Here is a 22,553-nt window from a genome sequence, read left to right as displayed (position 1 = left end):
TTAATTCAGCTGTGTTTGTTGCTTTTAAAAAAAATTGTCTGCAATCATGTTGTTCCATTCAGCAACCGTTTATTAAATGTGGCTTATAAATTAGGAGAGTGTGCCTTAATAATTACCCAAAAATATCAACATTGACTCTAAATAATAAATAAATAAAGAGAAATATCTGTTAAATTTGACTTACCTAAAAATATTGTATATCATCATATGAACCTTCACAGTATCAACAGTAAGAATTTAAAATTTATCTGGTGCAGCAGAACTCACAGGAGTCGCATTCCTAGTGTGAGGTATGTGATTCAGACCCCAAGGCCTCATTCCAGGCATTGCCCTGAGTCCTTCACAGGGTTGCCCTTAGCTAGAAACTCCATGTGTTCTCAGTTTATAGCTCAAGAAGACCCTTTACTGAGTCGTAAGTTTATGCCAGGGACACGGCCATTTATAAAATGGGCACTTGTTTAAGCATCTGAAACTTTAGGCAAGAATAAAAATAGTCTAAATTTGATTTGTCTCTTCATATGCAAAAGTTTCATACTTCATGCAAAATTTTTAAAGAACTATTTAGAATTTGCTCGTGGCCATCTTAGTTCTGTTTCTTTACTTGGCTTTGAGAACTCTGATGTTTAATTTAGACACTTGGCAGGCAGAAGAGTTTATGTCATTGAATAAGATACAGATCACATTTGTTGGCTCTTGGTTCTCTTGAAATGGATTTTAGCACAACTATCTAGGAGGTTAGTGGAACCTGACATTGATAGCAACTGGGCATATCCATTTGTAAATAATTCAACTCAATCAAAAGTGAGATAATCTTGCTGTTAGAAAAGCTACCTACTTAGTAAATAAGCTATGTTGGTAGCAAAATAGACTTTTATTAATAAAATGTCCTTTATGGGAGGGAATGTGGAACTATAATTTCAGAGTGACAAATTGAACTAAATGCTCATAGAAAGATAAGATTTGCATGGTTGAACATCTGCTGTCATTTTCTCTGGGTTGTGCTGGAGATTGAACCTAAGGCCTGACGCAGGCGAGGGAAGAGCTCTACCACTGAGCCACATCCCCACCTCCAACCTCTGTCATTTTTCTCTCCTGCTAGCTAATGTACTTATACTGAGTTTTGGGGTTAGCTTGGCTTTGCATGAATTTTTACTACCTTGTAGGATTATGGCTTTGTGATACTTTTCTATCTTAGGAATATAAGGTCTGGCTTATATAATTTTTAATTTTCAAAAACTATTTTGCTGTTATATTTCAGTAAACCTCATTTAACTATCCCAGTATTCTTCAGAAAGTCATCCTATTTTGGTTTCCAGTCTTTCACTTTTTGTACATCACTACTTCCTCCTTCCAGCAGTTTTGGTTATGTGCTCCAGTTTCCTTTCCAAATTAAAGTACAATGAACTAGAAAGCCATTAAAACTTGTGATATGACAACTAGTTAATTTTGCTACAGCTTTCATTTACCAGTTGCAATTTTAAGCATTATAGTTGAGAATTTCTAAAAGATGCCCCATAGAATTCATCTACGGATGATGGATTAAAAAGAAAATTTTCCACCAAACTCTAGCGAAATCCTAATGATTTGCACCATTTATGTAAGCTTGGAGAGGTTTAATTCCCTTCAAGATTATAACATATAAATAAATGTCAGATGATTTTCACCTGTTATTTTTAAACTCTCTTGCTTCTCAGAAAGTCTCCATTTTCCTGTTGCATTATTATTTTTATTAGCTTTACTTTTGATCTTTTTCCATTCATAGATGGTCAAAAAATCATTTTGAACTTGTGAGTAAATAATATTTAATGAAATCTAGTCACAGATATTACAGGAAACTAGAGACGTTGTTGTAAGTTTTTCCATAGGAATGATTTTAAGAAACAGTCCTACAGTGCAGCAGAAGACAATTCTGTACCTTTATTTCATCAGATAAAGTAGGAGCAGTTAGAGAATAGAAGCAAATATAAAAATTAGACTGCTGTCATAGATGGATGAACACTGTTGCTTCTCAATTTCAATTCAGATTACTTGTGAATATTTATAAACCCAAGTTTCAGATGTACTCATACCTTATTAAGAAGCTCATTTTATTTGTGATTAAATTGAAATTGAATATACTTCAATAGTTTGCTGAAGATCACAGAGGCAGCTAACAATAGAACAAACCCAGATATATTACCTTTTCCACTGCTTTCCCACTACTGAATATTGAGATTGTCAGATCTTGGATATGTTGCATTTTATTAACACTTATACTTCTCTAAATTACCAGTAAGCAAATAAATACATATTAAATTCTTAGGGTGTATCCAGCATTGTGCTAAATATTATCAGACACAAATGGAAGCATTACTTGTCTCTCTTCTGGTTTCACTACATGATAATGTTAGAATTTTCAATATGATGGGTGTTTTCAATATGAAGGGTGTAAGATAAAACTTACACCCTTCAGCGCATTTTCTGCCTTTGCTAATGAGGCAAACAACTAATACTAAGAAATTTTTGTGAAGGAATATTTACTTATTATTGAATTCCCTTGACCCAGGCTTATTGCAGTATCAGTGAGGACAAATGTTTTCTGACTCTTTTCTGCTGCCAGGGATATTCTGGAGCTATCTGGTGCATCTCTTCCAAATGAATGTTCACAAGTGTCAAATTGGAAGAGTGAAATCAGCAGGGTTGGAGATATTTACACCACAGCAATGGACAGATGCTGCACATCATTAGCATAGTCTGTCTCTTACCACTGTCTACTGTTAAACTTTTGTGTACATAAAATTGTACAAAGTTGATTGAGCAGAATAGTTACTTTATTTGCTGAGCTATAAATTTATCTTTTCTGAAACAGATGATATTCATTATGTACATAGAATCTAATATATATTGCAAAATTGTATGAGGATTATTTAAAAGTATTGTGAAACTATGAAGAGAATTATCAGTCTCTCAATGGCACAAATTATTTGTTGATTGATAAAATATGGGAGGAACCAGGCAAACCAATATATAATTTGAAACTTCAGTTACAATCAAATTGACAACGTTCATAGCCACCTAAAAAGAAAGGTGTGACATTCAGAGCTAAACAAGAGCAAAGCTTCTCTCCTTTAGTAGACATCAAGTACCATGCATATTATTAATTTGAATATAGGATTATTCTATAGAAATCATTATTCCACAGTGACTGTTTCAATCAATTCTATATACATAGCATGCCTAATCCTTGCTGCATTTTGGGAGTCTCGTAAAGAGGCTTAAACTCTGTCATATGAAATCTGTAACATTGATAGAACACTGTATTGTAGGAAGGGCCTGCACAGAAAAGGCTATTTTCTTTCTTTCTTTAAAAAAAAAAATCTCCTACTTAATACAGAGCTCTGCGTACAAAGAGCACATAGAAAAAATATTGATAAAAGACCCCTTGAGGTTAGAAATTTCTGTTTTTGTTTTATTGACACTTCATAATACTTCAGGAAGCCTTGTCCATAACTAAAGGGAAATTCTTACCCTTTGATATAATGGCACTGCCTTTGGCATTTGCAGTGTGGTGAAGTAAATTACATATTAAAACCACAAATTCGTCTTCTGACTTCACGTACTTTGAGAGTTTACCTTAGAAAAAGTGGATCTATTATATTGGTCATATCTTATTTACCTTACGGATAAAATTCAAAAAAGTTCCCTGCATGGCATATGTCACTGTTGACATCAGCCTGTTAATCACCATATCACACAGATATTTCTTTTTCAAACCGGTGACCTCTATGTTAAAAAATACTCTCCATGACTTGCTGTTCCAAGCTGTGTGCTCCTGTGAACTGAAACTTTCAATTCCTTGTTACTTGAAACTGAGCCGATTGCAGCCAGATAGATGCAATTTAAATTCTGTTCCTGTCACATTTTCTAGGACCTTAAACTGCTTATTTCACTTTGCCTACCCCCTCGAGTCTCATTGTCTTTCTTTATCAAATAGTAATTACTCAGAATTTGGTGTGAGAAGTAAATGAAAAAAGAAATGTAGAGTTGAAGACAAGAAATGTGTCTGGTCAATTGTAAATACTCAATAAATTATTATTCTCTTCACAATCTCACAATAGCCCCAGCTTTACTATAAGCTTGTCAAATCACATTAAATATGCCTTTTAGTCTTTGTTTCATCACACTAGAATTAAGAGTTAAAAATCTATTCCTCCTTCTTTCTTTGAAAGACTGATATATATGGCATTAAATTATTCTCAATGACTACATTGCTGAAATTTCCATTTTTCTGCAAGTAACTTACTATTAATTTTTGTGGTAACAGAAACTATCACATAATCTTAAAATATATAATTAAAGTTACCAAAACAATTTCAAAACATTATTAAGCTTTATACACTTTAAAAAATCAATTTACTTTATGTAGTCTATTGTATACCAGGAATATGCTGAAAAGAAAATTTTAACATTTGGGAAGAAAACAGCGGATATATTCTATTTCAACTGGAATCTTTGCCTAAGTTTCGTACTGTATGGTTGATCTACATATATTCCACATGTGAATGAACTAACATACTGAGAAAAATATGCAGACTTCAATATCCCATAGAATCCGTTTATTTCTGTATAGAGTAATTTTTGATGTCATGTCATCATGGATGGTCTCTGCTAGGTTTTTGGGAATGGAGATGCAGATATCTCCAGCAAGGAGGAAGGGTAGGAAGTAAATTCTTTTAAAAAGAAAAGGGCCAGGACCCATGGAGTTTACTTTCGCAGCCTTTCATGGAATCAAGCACAAGCTCAGCTTTGAGACTATAAATGTAAGAGGAATCTGAACAAAGAACACAAAGATGCACTTTGTCTCCTGCATCATCTCACTTCCTAGTCAGAAGAATTTCTAGACTCATAAAAAGAAACTTTGCTGATAATAAAGCATTAAATTAAAACATTTCCACAGTGAGATTCCATTCTTTATATAAAATTATTTTAGGAATTGTCCTATTTTATCTTTTGTAAGAAAAGGATTTTAAAGGGAGAATTACATTGTTGGTGAACTTTTAGATCTCTTTATAAATACAGAATATTATTATTCATTTGCCAATATTGGGTATAAACTGACATCAGCATACTTAGTTTTAAAGTATAGCATTTTTTGCTTTTTTTCTAAAATTTTGGTTGCTTGAAATCCTCAGGAACTTCCACTTATCAGAGAATCATCTGATTTTATAATTAAATTATTACTAGCTTTCAAATGAGGAATTTATTAAGTGCATTCTCTGCTTTGAAATATATTACAGTCTGAAAGAAGGTAAAAGAGTAGAAAGGTGAGGTAGAATCAGAGTAGGAGTCAAGGCTTTTGACAGGTGGTTGTAGAGAGATTTTTAAGTCACAGTAAGAATTTCATGAATAGAGGAAACTCAAGCCTTTGAATCAAATGCTTATGCTTCTTTATATGTTTTAGACAAGAGTCCCTTGTCTGAGAGAATGCCCATTCTGGTTTGACTATTGTCTCCTTTGGAAGTCCTGTAATGTTTACAATGCCTCAGTTTTATTGGTCTTGTTCTCTACTGTTTTGTCCAACTTTATAATATCTAATGAGATAGACAATTCTTTTTAAGGAAACAAGAGACAACGTTGATAACCATTGTTGATAACCTTGTACTCTGTTCTACATCATGTGCTATGTCTATCCTTGGTTTTGACTGACAGCTTTGTTTTGCCATATTTGACTTTATTATCTCCCACCCCAAAAAGTAAAAAGAACTAAGGAGTAATAAAATCCAAAATGTGTAAATTTTGTTGTAAAAAAGAGAGGGAGGAAAAAAAAAAGAGCTCTAACGGATATAACAGCAAGTATGTTTAGGGGTGTTAAATAGCTGACTATATTAATGTTTTTGGATCACTGAACACAGCTGTTTGCAGTCTCTCTGTTTGAATGTCCACTTTGTATTCTTTAATACTGTGATTTGAGCAACTATTTCCAAGATGATAATACGTAATCTATTAACAGGTGATTTCTTACTGTTATGTTTTTTTTTTTTTTTTTTTTTGGTAGTTCTGTATTATTTGTAACCTTACACCGCTTTGTTTTGTTTTGTGTTTTTCTCTTTTTCCTCTTAAATAAAATTTTTAAAAAATGCTTATGCTTCTCAGCCAAGGAAACACATTCACTGAGGTTAATGTTGTCACCATAACTTGTAGGTCTAAGAAAGATGAGTGAAGGGAGAAGTGGGAGCTGTGTGTGGAACTGAAGAGTGCATTGTGTTAAAATATGTTGAGTGTTAACTAGTAACACCTACTGTGTGTCAAGTATTATGCTGTATTTGTTTATGTATTTTGTTTTTTCTTAATTTTTTTATTACTACCTGTTGGTGGCACATTATGCTTATGGTTCCTGGGGGATTTCTCTTTTATATTACAGCAACAGTCTTCAATGTAAAATTATTAGCTTAAGTCTTATCCAAAAATGGGCATCTGGCATAAATACACACTTCTCCGGTGAAAAAATACAAAGGGCAAATAAATATATGAAAGAATTAATAGTATCATTGATCTGTTGTAAGATGCAAATTCCATCTTACACTGCAAAAATCAACCAATAACAAATGCTGGAGAGACTATGGAGAAAAGGAACACTTTATTGTTGGTGGCAGTGTAGACTGGTGCAATCACTGTGGAAATCAGTTTGAGATTCCCCAACAGACTAGGATTAGAGATGCATTTGACCCAGCAATCCCCATTCTGGGTGTCTTCTAAGAAGAATTAAAAGCATCATACCACAGCCACATGTGTGCCTACATGTTCATAACACCACAACTTCTGATAACTCAATCTTGGAAACAACCCAAATGCCCATCAACCAAAGAAGGGATAAAAATGATGTGATGTTTTTATACATTGGAGTACTACTCATCCATAAAGAAAGATAAACTTAAGACTTTTATAGTAGCTGGCTATAATATGAGACCATACTCATAAGGGAAATAAATCAGATTCATATATGTAGACATCACATTATCTTCCTCATGTGACAAATTGAAAGAGTAGATAAGGTCTAAATTGTACAATAGATATTGTGAAATAGGAAAAATTCTTTAAAAGGAACTAGGAGAAAACGAAAATAAAAAATACAAGATAATTAAACTATTTTCTCTTAGTTCATTGCAAAGAAATATTTGTGCTAATATTATTTGGAGAGTTTGTTACGCCCATATCTGAGTAACTAAAGGTAGCAATACTGAATCTACTAATTATTATTATTTTCCTATTATTTTGTTATGAAATTTTTTGCAATTTTCTCCACAAAAGTTATTTAAAAAAGAAATGGAGCAGCTTTTTCCAAGGACGATAATCATTATGTCAGAGATTTGAACCACAACTTCCAACTGTAAATAATGTCTCCTGTATCTTACTGATTTGATAGAGAGAGGCATTCCAAGTTTTGTGTTTGTTTGAAGTAGAACCTGGGATTAATTGTTGGGAAGAGTAGTTAAAACATTTTGGTTTGCAAGAATAGAGCTTCCTTACTGGGACCAATGAAATCCATGAAGAATATCATGTTTGTAAAATGTAATAAACGTTCAATTTAAACATAATATTCAGAGCAATTTTGTTGCATAAAAAGAGATTATTGTAATACTGAGGTAAAAGGAAAGAAGGGAGGAGAAGGAAAGAAGGAAGGAAAAGAAAGGAGGAGGGTGAGAAAAAGGAGAGTGAGGAAATACTTTCAGTATTAAAACTAGACTTCCTTGAATACAAGTAGCCCGTATATGTCTGCGAATGAGCATAACATATATTGAGGTTCTAATCAGCTGAAGAAGTTGAATAACAAATATGGTGTCAGCAACCAGGCCTGTCAATGAGAACAGATGTAATTCTTCCTCAAACATTTATTTTTCTTGGTATTTCCTACATGAAATCTGCATGGATGTTTAATTCCGAAAATCAGTTTACCTAAAAAGAAATACAAACATGAAAACCAGGCAATTCATTTATTGAAGCATTGCTAAATATTAATTATAAAATAACAGTTGAATGTGATGTAAAAAAGACAAAGCATTGGAGTGTAAATGTCTCACTGTTGTGGCAATACATTTTCTTTTGATGCACAGTGGTTATTCATAATAACGGGCATGTGCAAACAAGGAGCTTCAAACAACCTACTGCGTTCCTCCTCCAGTAACCCCCTTGCCCTTCTCTCCTCTCTGTCCTCCTGTTTAATATTTCTTCTGCTTTCCTGTTCTGCCTCTCCTTCTCCCTCTCCCTCTCCGTCAACCTCTCTCTCTTTCTCCTTCTCCCTCTCTCTGACTTTAACTCTCTCTGACTTTGTCTGTCTCTGTCTCTGTCTCTGTCTCTGTCTCTCTCTCTCACCAAAAGAGAAAACACATAATATTTTTTTCTGAGTCAGGCTTATTTCACTTAACATAATGTCAGCGCACTATTTTCACGATTTCCTAATGAAATTTTTAAAAAACAACTTAATATTCTTGATGCTTTAGCTAAATTCTTCAGAACATTAATATTCTTAAATGTTACCATATTTAATGAATATTTTCTGTAGATTTTTTTTACAAAATTACTGTTTGTAAAGTTACCAGAATTATTGAACTGATTGTGCTACAGAATTAAAGAATTACATGCTTGTCTTTTGCTAATGTGGGATTTATTTCTGGTCAGATACTTACAGCTCAATAATTTATACTGATTTGTAGAATTTCTTATATGTTATAAGAATTATAGTAGATCTCACTGTATTTGTATCTGTTTCTGTTTTTAAATTTCATGAAAGGAAATTTTGAGTTGTATGTGGTGCACTGCCTTAAGGTTTCTATCAACTTATCTATTACAAATCAGTGTCATTTATTGACATCTATTTTCCACTGATCCTTTTTTGGCAATCAATGAATTAAATGTCATTTATTTTGTGTTGTTTCTCCAACACTATCTGACGAGTGGGTAGTTTAGTTTTCTTTGAAGTTATTCTAGTTGTTGCAAGCCAATCACTAAAAGTTTTGTCCTCTACTATACTTCTAAAGGTAAATTCATTAATCTATGTTAACTGCATTGAATAACTTAATTTTGAAAAATATTACATTGTTTTTGAAGCTTTTGTATTCTTTGTTTTCAAACAGAATGCTTTGCAATCAATTTAATTTTCAGGATATTTTACTGACCACTTTACTGACTTGTATGTTTGTGGTATCTTATGAGTCCTCCCAGATTTTTATTTTCCTTATTGAGCACCCGTGACACTATTTTGAAGAATTTAAATTAGTAAGTTTTCCCGGGGGCAGGTATATAGCCCAGTGGCACAGCACCTGCTGACAAGCACAAAGTCCTGAATTTGATTCCCAGTACAAAAAAAAAAAACAAAAAACAAAACAAACAAACAAAAAAACAAAAGTTTGCCTTTAGCTTTTCTTCCTGACTTCACAGTTACTAACTCACACTACATGCAGAAGTTGCTTTGGTACTTATTTATGTCCAAACACAGTTACATGGACTTCTATAAAATCTTACCAGAGTTATAGAATGAAAAACAGTTACTGATGATAAGATCATGGAATCCTATACAAATAATGAAACTATATTATATTATTTCCTGTTAGTAATATTTTTTCTCATTTTAGAAAGCCTCACCATAACACTCATACTGACAGATTATTCATAATCTTTGATAACCTTATAATAATAATCATTTTATGACTGAATTTAAATTTACTTAGTCTACCTTAAAAGTTATAAATACACCCATTTTAAACTAGCCAACTTCATCAGATAACCTTTATAACCATTCACAGACCAGACAAAACCCTCCATGATAATTATTTTATATTAAAAATGTCTGAATTTTTAGGACTCAGAGATCCTCAGCCACATCATTATTTTCAAAGCCATCAAACTGAAGTTTAACGTACTCCCTGCATTGAATTTCTGTCTGTATTTTAACAATATATAGATTCTGATTTTTACTCTTTCAACTACCTTTAGATGAGAAAATTTTCACGTGGTCTCTTTTGAAACTCCATTGTAAATGTTCACAGAGTAAGTTTTCTCAAAACAATTGTAAAATGTTTTATAATGCAATTTGCATAGTTTGCGCAATCATCCCATGACATTCATCAAATGAAAAAAAAGATGTATAAGTTTAATGCTGGTTGAAATAAGAGAGAAAAAGAAAGATTCAAATAGAAAATGATGATGACTAAATATAGCTTCCCTGTTTTGTATATTTCTGGTGAGGTTGAAAGTTCAAACTTTCTATAAGCAATTGAAATTAAAAAAACTTTTTAAGCTTCGAGTTTTTTTTATATAGGATACTGAAGATACATTTGATTTCTCTCTGGAAAGCTTGATAAAAGCTTTGAAGAAAGAAAAAAGGAAGACTACTATGCACAATCCACAATGAAATATATTGGGGCTGGGGATTTAGCTCAGCGCTAAAGCGCCTGCCTTGCAAGCAGGCAGTCGTGAGTTTGATCCCCGGTACCGATAAAAACAAAAAAGACAAAAACAAAAACAAAACAAAAAAAGAAATATATTAACCATAGCGACGGCTAGAGTCTAACATAAACTCCCCATTACATTTTAATGACTGTATAGTTATTCAAGTAGGACATGATATTGATAATAACAGCAACAAAAATAAAAGGAAATTGTATTTAATTTACTGTATTAAGAACAAATGTCTTATTAAACTTATTGTATTTGTAGTTAGATGACATTTAAAATTGGAGACAATCTATACTCTTTCCTCTTTGAACCATTTTCACATCAGATTGCTGTCTTTAAAGAAATAAATACTCTGAGAGTGTTGGAAGCCCCCTTCCCTCCAGAGTTTCTGATTAATTTGAGAGCTCGTGTGCTTTTTCAGCTCTACAGTTTGGCAGCAATCCTAGATGTAAACATTTTAAATTATTTTATTACTTTATATATGAATACAGCTTACCTATTTAACAAGATTTTAAGCTGTAATGAGCCTTTTCTCCATTATTCTATGATCGTATTTTATTTATTTTTGTTGTTTTTCTTCTGTTGGTGGAGGTAATATTTTTAATTTGCCTGAAGTGCAATGTGATTTTTACTACTCAGACTGAACAAAACAGTTGTCTTATGGAGCTTAAACATTTATTTGGAGTTTTAATTGAAGTATTTGATATTTTGAATATCTGTAGGTATCACTTTAAATTAGTTTTTTTCTAGGGAGACTACTTCATCTATACCCAATTATTGTAGCTTTTGCTATCATATTTAACTTTTAGAAGTCATTTTGATTCTGTATATTATAAATATTTGGTGCTTTTTTAAAAAAAATTGAGATTCAAGAGAAATATTTAACTACACTCCAAATCCCACAAGTGTATTTTATGATTTCAAGAATAAACAGCAAAGGATAGAGGACATAAAAAGCATGCGACTTTTTAAATGCCTAAAATATTATTTTCCCATTATTTCCTGAAATATGTCTTATTGAGATACTGTTGAAAATTTTCTACGTAGAATATTTTGAAAATTTGTTTCATTGCTATTTTTGTCTTTTTTTCCTCAAAATAAAAAAACAAAGAATAGTTGCTGTAGAATATGTTACATGTTTCTCTAAATTCTCCTCTTCTGATTTTTTTTCTTTCAGTTACTGGCTGACAAACAAAGTTCCCATCAAAAGACCCAGTACGGGTCTCCTCATGTACACACTTGCTACAAGATTCTGTGATGAAATTCACCTGTATGGATTCTGGCCATTCCCTAAGGATTTGAATGGAAAAGCTGTTAAATATCATTACTATGATGACTTAAAATACAGGTACTTTTCTAATGCAGGTCCTCACAGAATGCCATTAGAATTTAAAACATTAAATGTGCTACATAACAGAGGAGCTCTAAAACTGACAACAGGAAAGTGTATAAAGCAATAAAGCACATTTTAAAACATGAAAACAGATTCAATATGCACTTCGTTTCTGAGGATGCTTCTGAAGATTTGATAATAGGATCCAAATCAAAGCTGGACTTAAGCATTGGCAAATTAACTGAGAGGTTGATAAAAGTTCATGTGAAATCCACTACCAGCTGATGAAATACCTGCAAAGTGCTCTAAAAAAGTAAATATTGTGACTTCAAGGGTCCTAGTAAGTGCCACTTCCACTAAGAATACAGTTTGAATGTATAATCAGTAGTGTTTACAAGATCCAACAATGCACTTCTCATTAATTAAAGAAGCAAATATGTTCATCCTTGTCGGGCTGCCCCTGAAATGCCAAGCACATTGGAAGAGGAACCCAGAAACACAACTCAGCCACTGGAAAATCAAACCATCCTTGCCAGCAGAAAACAAGATAGAAACATTTTAAGTAATGAAATCCAGAAGAATAAACAACTCAAGCAGATGCCTTTGGTTAGGACTCTGGTCTGATCATGAATTATGCTTGTGCTTATTTTTGTCTTCTAGAATCTCTTTTGATTGGAATAGTGAGTGATGAGAAATCATTTTTGAGATACACAAATAAGAAATACATATGAAATAAGGGAAATGTCAAGTGATAATCTCTATGGTTTTATTATATTTTCTAAAAATATCAATCAATCGCACAAAGATTTTTTGAAGTTTTACTTTGCATAACTTTAAAATTCCAGTTTATTTTTTAGCATTGCAAAAGGTACCAGCTAATTTGTACCCTTCAGTAATAATGAACCTTTCTAAAACTAAGAAGTTTCATGTCACCTGAGATGGTAAAAGAAGCAGACAAAAATTGCACTTATGGTACCAAAGATTATATTCATGTTTCTACACAACAAACCGTTCTCCTTTCATGAAAATAATGCTATTTACATGAATGTGTTATCATCCAACTAATGTAAAAGTTGTCTCTAAGTATTATAAAATGTTCAAAATTTTATTTTATTTAAAGGAGAACTTCTATACTTTTTAGATTTCATAATTTTATGGGAGCATTTTCCCTTAGAATAAATGTTTGATTGATATAGCTGATTTGTAGTTCTTAAGTATTCTTCCTGTTATTCAAACATTGTTTATATCATTATTAAATGTCTTAGTGCAGAAATAACATGATTAATACAGTGTTGTTTTCATAGCAGAGGTGATTAATTTTAAGTCATTTGACAATGAAACTGTGTGTCAATAAATTGCACCTAAAATATACCCAATTTCCCAATAGTATTCTATAGTTAAATTAAGTCACATCGTGTTTTTAAAGGAAAGTGAATCAGTTCATAAAGTGATTTAAAACAGTTTGATATATACCAGTATTAAACAGTTTTCTGGCAACACACTGAGAGGTAATTCTGATGTAATTTATTTCTTTAGAAAGCAGAAGCACTGTGTTCTCACTTCTTCTTCACCAGAGACAACTTAATGTGCTTCTTGTTTCTTGGTGAAGGCAATCTGAGAAAAGAAGAAATAGCAGGAGAAATACACATGCTTTATTTCTTAGAGACGGCATTCTAAAAAATGAATACAAAGCATATGTATGAATATAAATGCATATTTATATTCATGCTATCATGGGAAAGGACATCCACCATAGAACAGTTTTCAATATTTTTAATAATATGTGATATTATTTTTTAAAAATATTGTATGGTAGAACACAGGGATGCAGAAGACAGTATTTGTGCACATTCCCGTTTCTCTAAGAAAGCGAAGTGAAAAAAATTCACGTGGAAGATCCACAGCTGAAAATGAACAGGACTTTACTGTATTTTTATCGTGAAACTCTTATCTGTTAGAACTTTTAAAAGAAATAGTTACATGATTTGAATGTAAAGTTGAATAGTCTGATTTACTTGACAAATAAAATACAGGTGGTTCATGGAATCTTTGGACTATGTGCAGATAGTATGTTGTTATAATCACCTTTAACTTGAATTCAACAAAAATCAGAAAATCACAAGCCAATTCTTACATATAAAATCCAACTTAACACTCACTCAAAGTATGTCTTTTACAAACAGCAGTAATGTACAAATACCTTGCCATTTTTACTGTGTTTTCAACAAATGCATTCAAAACATCTTAAGGCCACAGCAAATCCATCTCAGCCCTTCAGTGTTCTGTACCCTCCAGTTTATCTTCTAGATGCATTGGGTAGTGCCTTTTTAGCTTCTTCTTGTTGTTCTGTTATGCTACGCTGTGCGTTCTCTAGATACTCGCCCAGTTCAGAAAGTATTCAGCATAAAATAAAAGGGCTTCAGTATTGACTGAGACTACTTTTGTTCATCTCAGGGAACTTTCCATACTCGAATGAATTCAATTAAAGTTATTTAGTGTTCAAAGAAGACAAAGTCTACGGGACCATTTCATTCCCTGGTGTAAACTGTGCCATCTGCTCTCCCGCAGCATCACCTGTGGCCTCCTTACAAAGACAGACGTACTTCAAGGAGATCACTGAAAATGACCATCAAGAATGATAAACAGAATTGAGTTTTCACCAACAATGGGCATAAAGGATCATAACAAGATCCAATCATAAGCACATACTTGAAGTGTTTTTTTTTTCTTTTGCAGATATCATATATTTACAGCTTTCATTTTTTTTAAATTTATTTTTCATGATTAATCCTGTACCTGGCAATGCTCAGGCTGCTAATTATGAAACATTCCTGTCATTTACTTAATGTAGTTGTTACTGTGCTGTTGAGGTGAACAGGCCATGGAAACATTTTCATCATTGTTCTCCAGCCTGTTCAGTAATTAAGTTGCTGAATTAGAAAACAAAATTCAGTAAGAGGTTTTTCAGGGCAAATATGATGATTCAGCCCACAAGATTAAAGAAACTACTGTGGAAGGTTTTTGTTTTGTTTTGTTTTTTGTTTTTCTGTCTGAAAGAAGGTGCTAGGGATTCCAACATCTCTGTGCGTTGTAAATCATATGAACTGTGCACCAACTGTTAGTGAGAATTTCTACATATCTGCTTATGGATGTGATCTATCTAAATAGTGCTATCAATAGTGTACATACCAATTAGTTTCCAAGCTACTACACAGGAAAAAAAGTAAAGAAAGTAATTTATTTTCAATTGAGCCAGTTAGTCATAATGCACATAATGTGGTGTTTGCTTCATGAAAGGGTTGTCATCGTGTGGTTTTTGTAAGGACTGTCTATAATTGTGGAAGGAACATAAGAAGAGTTGTGTATAGTTAGTTGTTATCTCTACCAGTTTGGAAGTTTCCCCATAATATATTTTCAGTATACCAACGTTTTAAAATCTGAGTGAGGGTTATTGTTTGTATTTGATAACAGAAAATCCAAATAAAGCCCACCTAGAAATAGATATTTTATTCTATATGTGCTATAGATATACCTATATAGTACAAATAGACATGCCATGCATATATACAATGTTATATATGTGTATCTGTGTGTATACACACTGAGTCTGTAATGTTACACACTAGATTTGTGTTATGCTGATATTTTCAGGGTCTGCACTCTGAACTGCCCTGGAGATAAGACCACCTTAGAATAAGGAAGTTCTTTTGAGACTTCTGTTAGAAATCTGCTTTACGAGAGATCTACTTTCTATCTGAATTTTGTGCTGTTCATACCTGTAGCTACAATGAGAAACAGTGTGTCCAAACCTTAAAGGAAAAAAAAACATGAAAAAAAAAAAAGAAAAAAATATTTTCAAGTTGGCAATGTATTTGAATTGCAGTTTGCAGATTGGGGCTCCAGCCTTTGTGTTCCTCATTTAAGTAGCACCTTTTAATAAATACAGTTTCTGTGTGTAGGCATAAGCACAAGTGTTTCCAATGTATATAGTGGGAAGAAAAAGAGTTTACAGAGATAGCACTGCTGCACAGGATAATTGCTACTGAATATTTCTTATACCATTTGTGAAATTAAAAAATGAGGTTTATTCTGTCTGGTTCATTCTGTTCAAATCTGTTTCCCTATTGTCTTGTACAGCAATTGGGTATTCTTGTTTTATCATTTGTAAAACTGTAAAATAAATTGAATCCTTTTTTTAAATCTCCCATCTCTTACATAGAAGTCTTTGATTTCACTTTATAGGTCAATAGTGGGCTACGATTTTAGACAAGTTTCTAATAGTGTTTTCCCCTCTCTTCTTTGCCCCACTCATTGACAAAATGAGGCTAATCATTCATTAATTTTTAAGAATATGCAATGCAACAGAATGTACACAATATAAATGTTCCTGTGATCACCGGACATAGAATTGAACAGTGTCTTTGAATGTGGTACATTCTGGTCATGGTTCAGGGAATGAAATATTACACAAATGACGGTTTTTAATAGCCAATTTGTACTCTCTCTGACTGAGATAATTGTCAGTTCAGCTCTACAGATGACGAGGTCAATGGATCCCTATACAATATGGATTTTTAGGACTGGCCTTTGCTTTGTGGTTTTACATGCAAATTGGTACACTTTGTATTATTTTCTAGGTCATAATTTTGAAAGTCTACATACTTAAATCTTTTCCCGTATCTTTCTGTAACTTAAAAGTTTGTTTTTATACCAAACTATTTTCTGAAGAATACTTTCATTCCATGAGGTCACTTTCAGCATTCGGTGATTTTGAAATGTTTTCAGTAGACTACAATGAATCACCAATAATGGACAGTGAACATAGATGTTATTTCTATCTATGTAATTGCCTCTTACTTCAAAATCCACTGGAAATGGATTGCTCCTATTGGAAAACAAACACATCTCATCATGCAAATTTCACTTTTATGATTTTATAGGAAAACTTTAGAAATTTTTGACATGAATCTTGGTCACGTTGATTTGTATATCTATCAAGTCAGCTTCCTCTTATGTTAGAATCTTATTTTGTGTACCACAAAATTCATCACATTGTAGTCATTTGAAAGTTGAGGATCCTCTCCAAATATTTCTATGGAATTTGGGTGTTTCACTCATCTCCATTAGCAACTGTTTACAAAAATCTTTTAAATTTAAACATCTCTAGATGGGAAAAACCTCTCATTTTGATAGATTTTTTTTTTCCTGCTTTCTTCTTGGGGATAGAAGATATTAATCTTCAAATTATGAACAATTTCATGACCTCCTCCATGTACTCCCATCATTGTGTACGAATTCATGAAATCCAGGTAATCCTGTTTATAGGAAGAAAATTATCATTTGACATATTCTTAAAAAATGAAAGTTTCAATCATTTGACTTCCTAAATTACTAGAGGTTCGATAATCTAATCATGTGCAATTCTTAAATACAGACATTTAATTATTTCCTTTGTTTCCAGCCTGGTAATTCATGACTCAGTTTCTAATGTAAAACTTTTCAAACACAAAATTACAGCAGCCCATGATAAACTCCAAGAAGACATATTTAGTGAATAACATCTCCATGAATCTCTCTCTTGAAAATTCAGAAAATACATTAACTGTGAAAGAACCGTTATCTTGCTAAAAACAGAAATTTCTATTTTCTAAAAAGTCATAATCTCTAAAATAACTTAGCTATGAAATTAATGTCTAAGAACACAATTCTTATAATGAAAGTAAAAAACATTTTTCATTTGCACAAACTGATACTTAAATTTTCTATTTTCCCTTCAAGTAAATATTTTATGTTTTCAAATATTAAAAATATTTAAACATACATACTTTATTATTTTTATGGAAATGATTTTTCTTTTGTACATATTTGTGTGTCACAGTTACATTTCCAAGAGCAGTCGTTCCACTAAACAGTGGTCCTTCTAGGGAATACACACAAATCAGTTATGCTTAAGGCATTTGGTGGCATGGGAAGGAAACCTTGCTGTGAGGTGCTATTTTGCATTCTCAGGAACAAGTCGGATTATTACACACACTCACTGCTGTGTGTCCAACCCAGCTTCCTCAGCCCAGGCCTCCCATACTACACAGATGGGCTGACTATGAGTGCATCCGCCTGGGCTGCCAATAGCGTAAACATCCTCAGCTGCTGGCAGATGTTTTTCAGGAAAGAGCACTACCGCTGGAGTCATTCTATGTTAGTTAATCTCTGTGGTTGGGCATCAGGCCATCCAGTTAAAACAGATCATTTGTCTCTTAGGTAGACAGCAACGACAGGGTGAGTGAACACTTAAATGTTTGTAAAATATTTACTATAAATATGCATTTAGAGACATCACTAAAGGAAACCTTAAAAGGTCAAGAATTTAGTGAAGTAAAAACATTTTTTTTTTTTACTTTCAAATCTTATTTTCTGAGCTCCTCCAAGATAATAGTTAAGTTTTAGTGGGCAAAAACTATTCTTTCTGGTTTTCTATAGTTATTGGTGTAATTCAAGTTAATGTTCTTGGGTAATGTTCTAATAACTCAGCTGCATCCATACTTTACAGTCCTGTTTTTTTAATCAAAAAGATCCTAAGCATTTGTTTATGAATTTTGATTGAGTTATCAGGACTTCATAGCATGGTTTTGTTACAAAAATTTATAAACTAAATTGATACATATGTAGTTGCAAAACTTGATGACCTATAACATTTTAAAATATCTTAGCCAGGTGTAGTGATGCACACTTGTAATCCCAGCACTTGGGAGGCTGAAGGAGGAAGACTGCTGTGAGTTCCAAGCTAACCTGGACTACGTAAGGAGTTCAGGGCTAGTCTGAACTATGTAGTGAGAAACTGTCTCAAAAAAAGTTATCAGCAGCAGGGAGTATAGCTCAAGGGCATTTCGCCCACCTAGCAAGAGTGAGGTCCTTAGTTTGATTCCGCATTCTGATAAAATAAATTCTCACATAAAAATATTACACTTACTCAACATTTCAAAAGTAATGCTACCTATTAATTACTCTCCTACATGTGAGGAATTCCTTTCTACAGGTGTGTGTTTGTCAGAACTTAAAGAATGGACATAAAACAAAAATCTTCATTTGGTGACAAGACTTTTGTAGTGTATCCAGAGAATTAAGGAAACACAGAGAATACTGGTAGATGGATTTATAAATCCTGGCCTAGAGAAAAAAAAGAAAACTGCTTCTGACCAGTGACTGCTGAAGTGAGTGTTAAAAGACATGCTTAATTCTATGTGGTAAACACTTTATGAAATGTTTGTTAATCATGTGTAACTCCAGGAGCTAGCACAGCTTCATCTGGGCAGCTTGATTTTAGATGCTGGAATCATGAACAACATAGAAATTCTGATCATCTATGATACAACTGTCCTTATTCAATTTGTATTTGCAGCTTGAAGGAATGAACCATAAAAGAAAATGTCTTATACTTAATTCCAAGTAATGAATGCCTTAAATGATTTATTTTAGTTGATTTAATTGAGATTTCCAAATTTTCCATGAATTTAAGATTTGCCTTAAGATCATTTTAGAATGTACAAATCTACAGTTCCACATGCCCAAATACTCAAGATATATGCTGTGAACTAGTATTTCTAAGTGGTCAGTTTAGCAATTATAGTTCCTCTGTCTGTAAGTCATTCTAAGTTTATTTCTATTCATTATCCTCTTTCAGCATTCATTCTGGACCACTCTTCAGTAAGTATGAGTTTCTTAACTCAAACATTTGCTTTAAAGAATCTGGTCAGTTAGCTATCATTTTGTAGCATTTTGATTGCCACAATTATCTACTTATTTTTTATAAATGAAAGCACCAAAGGATACTGAGTGACTTTTCTGCATCCAGACATAACCTTCCCTTCCTGCACTGTGCATCATGAATTCCAACATTTTCTCATGGTCGGTACCCTTTACCCCCACCAGCAGGATTACACCTTTCCTTGTCCACTGGCTGCTGCATAAGGAGAAGTCCAAATTTATAAGGTGGCGATCTTTGTTTCAAGTTGGTGTGATTTGTAATGCCCCTTGGGGATGAATTACCACCCTGTTAAAAACCAGGACACTGAATATAATAAAATTTGAACTTTTGCATCCAAGAAACAGTGTTTTCCTCATTGGATTAACAGAAGTAATGGGAAGACTGCCCAATGGTACTCTTATTCCTTGTCTGTAGGACTAGTAGTGTAGATTTGGAAGGCACAGTACCTTGTGTTTTCCAATTCTACATGATGTCTTGATGGGGTATGTCACTTTGCTAAGGAGCTAAGGAACAGAGAGGTCACCTCATTGTATTAATTATAGTAATTTGTGATCATGAAATGTGTAGCGCGATAAGTGGGTCCCATGGTAATTATAATACACCCATTACCTCCTCTTGTTTACTAGGAAATAGTTCATTTAGAAACTGTTTGACAATGATTTTGCAAGTGCCTTTTTGGTAAGATTGGAAAAAAATTCTATGTCTCGGAAAGCAAATTCATACCCAGAATCATACCAATTCTGATAGTTAAATTACTGACTTCTCCAAAGCATTCAGTAGACCTTCAGCTTGTTTCATTTCAAATACCTGCAAATCATTCAGTTATAGGTGATACCATATTGGCTGGGTATGTTTTGTTACTGTCATTAACAGTTTGTTTGTCTGGCAATGGCAATGTCTATTCAGCCTCAGTGAGAGGCAGCCTATTCTATGGTGTTCCCCATTGTCATATCCTTGCCATCCTAGACAACCCATTGTTAGATTGACTACATGAACACTATAGCAGCTAAGAAGCAAGCTGTTGATATGAGCAGGATAAACCATGATTGATCATCTATCGTTGTTTCACCTTTGTGCTAAGAGGGGCTCTGTAAGATACTACTATCAGCCATATAGTAATCCACAAATTATGTTTTCTTCCTTATCCACTGCATAAAATACCTTGGACTTGCTTATTGTTTCACCCATCTTTGTGAGCTTAAATCCCAATTCAACTAGTAATAATTACTTGTCACTTTGATATGAAGGGAATGACCAAGAATATGACTACTAACTGTGGTCACGGTTAAGATTCACCCCACCAGTATCGCCTAAAACAATGCCAGAGTGGGGGGTAATTACATCAGAGTACATTTTCGGTTCACATTATCTGCTGAGCTGATGCACTGGAGAACCAAGCCTGTTTTTTTTTTTTTAATGTGTTACTTGCTCCTACTCTGTAGAAGGGCATAGATATGAACTGAGGATAAACAGAGGTTCAATTAATGTAGTTTAAATGGGATTCGGGGCCACAATTTGTATAACTCATGTTGTCTACAGCCTTGATCAGACTGAACTTGTTATAGTTTGACTGAGTCGGCCTAATATTTATATGCTAACATCTATGTGCAAATGGCTAAAGTATCAAAAATTCAATGCACTTGGGGGTAAAGTGAACAAGTGTGACAGGAATGAGGCTTTAAATTAGAGAGTGACAAAATGGGTGATAAAGTGAGAAACAATTTGTCATGAACTGACTGGTTATGAACATAATTTCCTTTCCTGGAAGACCTAGGTAAGGTTTTTGTTAAGAAAATGAGTATTCGCATTAATAAGACCATTTTTGCTGAATTGAACAAGTTGGAATCAGTGAGATTCTTAAGGCAATAGTTTAATACTCAAATTTAAATGTCATGCTGGTTTGGACTTTAGTAAATCACATTAACCATGGGGACAGGTGGTTTGACATTAGGGGCATGATCTTAGAATGAAATGGTTGGCTATGTTGCTTGGCAAATTAAATGTCAATATGAAGGAAGAAATGTATCAATAAGTCTGCTTCAAGCCTTGCCTGGTAGAGCATAGGTTTAATTCCAGCCTTCAGGAAGCTGAGGCAGGTTGATCTTTGTGAGTTCGAAGCCAGCTTGAGTCACATAAGCGAGTTCAAGGCTAGCCTGCATTATGTAGTGAGACCATGTCTCAAAAAGAAATAAATAAGAAAAATAAAAGAAAAGAAACCTTCAGATTTAGTGCAGGGCTCATGTAGAGTTAAGGTATCATGGCAAAAGTTGGAAATCTGAGTCTGACATTTAGATGATAGGGAAAAGTGATTAATTAGCACTGTGGGGGCAAAAATGTGTTATCCTAGATTTATTATATGGACTTCAATAATCAGTCTTTTAGGGTTTACATCAGTAGAGGACAGCTCCCTTAATCCCCAGCATCAAAGCTTCACATATCAGTTATTGACCGAGGCAAGGCCATGAAGATTTCATCACGTGGAATCAATCTGAGACAATTATGAAAACTGCTGTAAGTTCTGGAACCTTTATCCATCCCATTGGTTAGCAAGCCATCTCCACAGCAAGCTTCAGTTAAAACAATGGAGTTTGATTTTGCTTTCCGCCAAAACAACCTTTCCCATTTTAAATTCATAGCTACTAGTTCCTAACAAATACCTAGTTTACAAAATTCCATTGCAGTATTTGCTTCGAGAGAACTCAATCTGGAAAAGATGGTTGGTCCTGGGAGTACTAGAGAAATCAAGCTATAAGATGCCATCTAATTAGAAATGAATTCATTTTATTAATTTTAGTGATTGAACATAAATATCTGTCGGCATAAATTTGTGTCCTGCTATTGTAAATCTTGACTCTGAATTGATATGGTACATTGCAGAATATGGGAGATGACAATTATAAATATTGTAGGAGGAAATGCTATTTTTATGCAATATAATGCCCTATTAAAAAGATAGTAAGAAGTCACCACCAGTTAATAGACAATCAGAAAAAAGGTAGCAGTGATAAAAGACTCTATACAAGGCCA

General features: G+C 33.4%; 1 protein-coding gene across 2 annotated transcripts in view; it reads left to right on the top strand.

Annotated features, from left to right (window-relative positions):
* St8sia4 (ST8 alpha-N-acetyl-neuraminide alpha-2,8-sialyltransferase 4) overlaps nt 1–15,964 on the top strand; it is an 86,212-nt gene extending 70,248 nt beyond the window's left edge. For both annotated transcript variants that reach the window (XM_063245412.1, XM_003479392.5), the window contains one exon: nt 11,609–15,964. In XM_063245412.1, coding sequence (XP_063101482.1) covers nt 11,609–11,891 — 283 coding nt within the window. In that variant the 3' untranslated portion in view covers nt 11,892–15,964. The remainder of the gene's footprint in view (nt 1–11,608) is intronic.
* The last annotated feature ends 6,589 nt before the right edge of the window (nt 15,965–22,553 follow it).

Source organism: Cavia porcellus, unplaced genomic scaffold (genome assembly GCF_034190915.1).
Source record: "Cavia porcellus strain 051 isolate PalLab524CR breed Dunkin Hartley unplaced genomic scaffold, mCavPor4.1 scaffold_2, whole genome shotgun sequence".
Taxonomy (NCBI): Eukaryota; Metazoa; Chordata; class Mammalia; order Rodentia; family Caviidae; genus Cavia; species Cavia porcellus.
This window is presented reverse-complemented; position numbering and strand designations above follow the sequence as displayed.